Source organism: Vollenhovia emeryi, unplaced genomic scaffold (genome assembly GCF_000949405.1).
Source record: "Vollenhovia emeryi isolate VEMERY1.0 unplaced genomic scaffold, V.emery_V1.0 DF941226.1, whole genome shotgun sequence".
Taxonomy (NCBI): Eukaryota; Metazoa; Arthropoda; class Insecta; order Hymenoptera; family Formicidae; genus Vollenhovia; species Vollenhovia emeryi.
The window spans coordinates 1-5,747 of record NW_011965140.1 but is presented as its reverse complement, the minus strand read 5'-3'; the positions used below and the strand labels follow the sequence as shown (position 1 = coordinate 5,747).

General features: G+C 43.4%; 1 protein-coding gene across 1 annotated transcript; it reads right to left on the bottom strand.

Moving 5' to 3' along the window:
- Positions 1–75: 75 nt before the first annotated feature.
- LOC105571091 lies at positions 76–2,417 on the bottom strand (the record flags this gene model as incomplete). Its single annotated transcript, XM_012028562.1, has 1 exon — positions 76–2,417. A coding segment is annotated over exon 1 (2,342 nt), but the record flags the coding sequence as incomplete, so codon positions are not given.
- Positions 2,418–5,747: the final 3,330 nt, after the last annotated feature.

The following is a 5,747-nucleotide window of genomic DNA, read 5'->3' as shown; positions in this document are numbered from 1 at the left end:
AAAAACTCTATTTTTCTTTTTAAAAATTGGCATTTCGCGTAGTTCAACTCGAATCCGTATCTCTTTAAAATTAACAAAACTTCTTTAAGATCGGTCAGATTTTGATCGACTGTGGGTGACGCTATAAGTACGTCATCCATATAGATCAGGACTTTATCGTCGCGGATCAACGGGCTGAGAATCTGTATTAAGCGCTTCTGAAATTCCGCGGGAGATTCACAAAAGCCAAAAGGTAATCGTGTGTATTCGTACTGCCCGTCCGGCGTCGCAAAGGCAAAGTACTTCGTCGAGTTTTTCTCCACTTTTATTTGGTGGAAGCTATCTTTTAAATCTAGCAACGTATAAATCTTTTTACCATTTAATCGAGTCAGGCACTCTTCAATGACCGGAAACGGGTACTTTTGTCTTTCGACACGCGAGTTCAGTGGTCGTAGGTCCACGCACAACCTAATTTGCCCGTTTCTTTTTCTCACAGGCACTACCCTGGCGCAATACGGAGAGGTGCTCGGCTGTACAATTCCGCGAGCTAAGAGGTCGTCGACGATACCTCTAATCTGGAGGCGTTCCGCATACGCGAATCTTCTAGGGGAGAAGGAATACGTTGAGTCATCCTTCAACCGTACCTGTACCGAGTAATCGTCCTCTACCGCTATGCTTTTAGTTTGTTTAACTTCTGCTATTATATCTTTCAATTTTCGTTTATCTTTCGCGTCCAAGTCCGTTATTGTATTTTCGATCATGTCTTCTAGCGGAATGTGACCGTCCGCTTCGACACACAAAGGCAGCTGGGCAAATAGCTGAACGCTTTCCTCCTCACCTTGGGTTATTGGTCTGAAGATCAAAGTAAGTTTTTGTTTCCGCATAAACTCTCTGCCGAGAATAATATCGCCTTCGAATACGTTTTCCTTTAGGATATGTAAATCTACACTCAGCGAAATATTTGGCAGTTGCGGTAAACTTACTTCGACCTTCACGATACCTATTACTTCTAACACGTGATCGCTTAAATTTCGTAATTTCGTTTTTACCGGCGATAATTTTATTTCACGCGGTTTCACATATTTTTCATATACGCTAAATTTCGCGAACGAAACTGGACTTCCAGTATCAATGAGAGCTAATAATTTGCAACGCTCACCGTTTATGCTGTCTATTGGTACTAACGGGTCGTTGATTTCCAGGTTGCACTCGGGGCGATCCACCGATGCCACCACCTCTGCGGCCGGCTCCGGCTCCTGCGACACGCTCGCCGCTGCCTTGGTCGTTGAGGTCGAAGTCCCTGGCTTCTCGTCTTTGCGTTTGAGGACCGGGCACTCGAACCTCCTGTGCCCTTTCTTCTTACAATAAAAACAACTGGGCTCGACCTTGCAGTCCCTTGCGGCGTGGCCCTTCGTCCCGCAGTTCCTGCACGGTACGTCCTTTGCCTTCCCGTTCGTTCCTGACGGAGCCGTCTTTCGGTCGGTGTCCACCACACCTTCCGCTATGCTCCTCATGCGTTCCAGGAAACTGTTTAACGGCTCGGTCGCGATGGATAGGGCCGTCGCCTTGATCGCGCTCTGCGTGATGCCTCCGATCAGCAATTGTACTGTATCTTGCTCCGGTAAGTTCAGCGCTTGGATCATGGCCAACTTCTCGATCGCGTACCGGTCAAACGTCTCCTTCTGCGATTGCCACTTGCGAGCCTCTATCTTCTGCATCGATCTGTAAAAGGGAATCTTACGCTCAAAAATTTTCGTGATTTCCAGGCGCAGGCCGATCCAGGACTCCATGGCGAGACCCGTCTGGATCTCGTACCACCTGCGCGCGGATTTCGTCAGCCTACTGGAGGCTGCTAATAAGGTCACCCCGTCCGTTGCCCCGTGAACTTGGGCGACCTTGTCGACTCGCTTCGTCCACGCCTGGACGTTATCGTCCTCCTCGCCAGCGAACTCGGGGATCTGCGACGCCAGGCAGTTCACCAGGCTTCCTACTGGCGGGGCCTCTCCGGAAACTCGAGCCAGCGGCGGGTTGCTCTCTACGGTAGACCTTGATGTCTGCTGTCCGGCTTCTGGCGGGTCGAGGCTTCCTACCGGGACTCTGCTCCCGTTGCTCATAGCCGTCAGCAGTCTCTCAAATTGCTGCTGCTGCAGCTGATCAGCCAGTCTTTGCTGCTCGAGCATCCCGTCTATGGATGCTAGGACTTGGCGTAGCAGGGGCGCTGATACTTGCTCCGCGGAGCCTGCCGAAGGTTTTCTTTGCCTGTTGGCCGCCGCTGCTCTGGCCGCCTCATCCTGTAGATCCTGAGGTCCTTGTTTCTCCAGGTGCTTCATTATATTCGCTATTATCGTGCTTTTATCGCCTGTAGTGGCCAGCCCGTATCTATTCGCCTCTTCTTTCAGTTGCTCCAGAGTGTACGCTTCGAGCTTGGTCCTGTCCATGGCGTGATTCGAGCGTGCCTTCACCGTGCGCTGCAAGCTCCTTTGTCCTCCTTGGCGGGTAGTGGATTGGAATCCCACTTCTGATTTAATTGTAAGGGGGAATAGGGATTTATTCCCCCCAAAAAGGAAATAATCAGGATGCTGGGTGAGCGTAGGATAAGAGGAGACTGAGGCTGTACTCACTGTACGAATAAAGTAAATGAAGAAACGAACTTGTATTTGAAATATCTCTGTACAACGACTCTCGAGACCAGTGCTGCTGACTGTGTCCCGTCTCGGAGGAGAGTGATCTCTCTTCCACGAAATCGGAGCTCGAATGCCCGCTCCCCGTTCTTGCGCATGAGCAAGTTCGCGGGGCCAAGTTCATTGGCTGAACACGGTTGGCCCGCAGCGCGCCGCGCGGCCAGCTGACAATGTGCCGTGCGCCGGCGCATTGTCCTCTGGTTTCTTACATTACCTTGAGTGCATATGCACCCTGAGGAAGTCTTATTGAGTGCTCAAGGCTAGCGGACCCGTAGTATCTAATCAGGCGGCATATAGAGTATCATAAAGGGAAAATATAAGGTGATCGCAGACATCAACTTCCGGACCTTCAAGATAGCCTTAGGTATCTGGACTGCAATACGCATCATCTTCTGTGCACATGGCCAGCATGCCCCTCCATTCTCAACCACCTCCACCAACCACCAGACCAAGCCCACGAAGAGGAAGACCAGAGTTGAGCGGTAACATCCATAGAGAGCAGACGTATTAACCGCAGAGTTGAGCGGACATTCAAAGTGACCAGACGTATTATAAGAAGACATCACCAGCAGCGAACTTAGTCGAGGACTTAGAACCATCGACATCTCTCGAGCCCCCTTGAAGTCTTAGCGACTAGGATCCCACGTAGCAGTGGCGGACCAGAACCCTGCTGACGTATACCCTGGAAGACGTTGCTTGCTAGAATTCGGCAAGGACTCTTCAGTTAATTATCGAGAGACGCCAGCCTCTTCAAGCTGCATCAACCGCCTTCCCTCCGTCGGGCATCCAACATCAATCGTAAGCCTGTCGTCAATCTGCGAATTAATTTTAAGTAAGTCTAGTATTCGGCTTTTGTATTAATCATTTATAAAAGAAAAGCCTATTAAAATTTTTATATTCCACTATAACTATTGAGAGTTGAATTATATTAGAATTAATTATAAAATTCCATTAAGATTATAATCCCTCTTATTAATTATCTATATATTTTAAAGAATTATTTCAAGAAGGTAAGAATTTCAAGGTTATTTCAAAATATTTCGAGGTTGCTTTGAGGAAATATTCAGTTTCAAGAATATTTCAAGTGAATGAATTATAAAAATTAATGCACGAAAGACATAAGTTGATATCGATACTACATAAGAAATGAATTACTAACATAGCTTAAGCATACATTATCCCATGAAAAGCCCTGTACATCCAGAACACCCTATAACCTTTATCCCCTCCACCGGTGATAGTGCCGAAAATTAAGTGAACCAGTGAAATAGAGGAAATCAATTTACGCGAGCGCGAATAAAGATTTAGTGAATTATCATATTAGAGGAAGTGTCTCGACAGGGAAAGCAATTGAACGGAAAAAGCCTGATGCGACTATCGTTCCAGGGCTTGTTCTCTTGCGGACCTTGGGTGGCATTCCCTCAGTCGTGGATACGTAAAATCAAGAATTCAAAATAAAATAGTGCCCACAGTTGTGAATTGCGAAACAATCGATTTGAGTCCGCGAGTGCCGAAGCGAATTGGTGTAGAAGCCTCGAAATGCGACTCAGTTCCAGGGGCTAATATTCGCAGAGGTGCCACGTGATTCATTTGTGATTTCCCTGATTGCTGAAAAGAGCGTCGGAAAAGACGGCTCAGTAACATTTCTTAATTAAAAGGAGCTAAAGTGAAGATCCTTTCCCTGTTCTTAGCTGCTAAAAATATATAAAAGAGTGGCTATCCTCGACCATCCCCTTTGTGTACATATATTTACTAACATTATTCAATAAGTTTCCGAGGACGAAGGAAAAACCCGTCCTCAAGTTTGGCAGCTGTAAGCGCGTAAGCTAGTAAGTGAGAATTTGACAGGATCTTATTATATAAATTGATACCATTTTACATGATTTTATTTGATTCTAAGTGATGCTATATGATTTTATATGCTTCTCTATCATTTTATATGCTTTAATACGATTTTACATGATTTTATTTGATTTAATTATATACGATTTAATATTGTTCTGAACACTTTTACATGATTTTTATACGATTCTATTCTATCTTATGAGATTTAATACCATTTCATTTGATTTGATACGATTTTTATATACAATTTTACATTTTATTGATTCTACTACCATTTTCTTTGATTCTATACGATTTTATATGATTCATATACATGATTTTATATTCTATATGATTTAACGTGATTTAACACGGTCCTATATGATTTAATTCTATTTGAGATGATTTAATGCTACTTTATATGATTTAATACGATTTTATACAATTTAATACGACTCTATATGATTTTATGTTACTTTATATGATTTAACACATGATTTCTATGCGATTTTATATGAACCTATATGCTTTTACATGATTTTTATGTGATTTAATACGATTCTATACGCTTTCATACGATTTTATATGCCATTGAGCCATCTTGTTCGTGGCATAAGTGTGAAAGCCTCTTCTCATTGAAACGGTCATAAGCCTACAGAAGGGCAGCCATTTTTCGTCATCGTACGTCACGTTCGTACGTCACGACCTGCCATTTTGCCATAAGCCTTATAAGCCCAGCACGGAATAGTAAAACCGTCTAGATTTAACGGAAATAGAAGCAACTGCTTCTCTTTTATATGATATTCAGTTAAGATACTACTTATTGTTATATTATGTTAAACTCTTAACAATTTATATTCTATGTATATCCTTATTTTTATTGAATACCTTTATGAATATCTCTACAATTTTTAAAAGCATTTTGTTGTATTTTAACAAAGGCTTTCATACCTTTAATATAATTTGAGTTAATAATAAATAAGTTTTGAGTTGAGTTAATAAGATTTTAATTTGATTTTTTATTAGATATTAGTTTTATTTTTATTCGATTGATCACTTGACTGCATTCAATAATTCTCCTGAGCTCTCGGCTTCCCCGGATATAGCCGGTGCATGCAGGTTGTCCGAAAACTTAAATAGAGAGCCTATTACGTAACAACTGTTACACGAAAGGCGCAGCCTAACTTCGCCATTCCGGTAGATATTCGTTTTCTGTCATCGCATACTGTTTTCTCGGCGTATACACGCTCGTACTACCGTCAG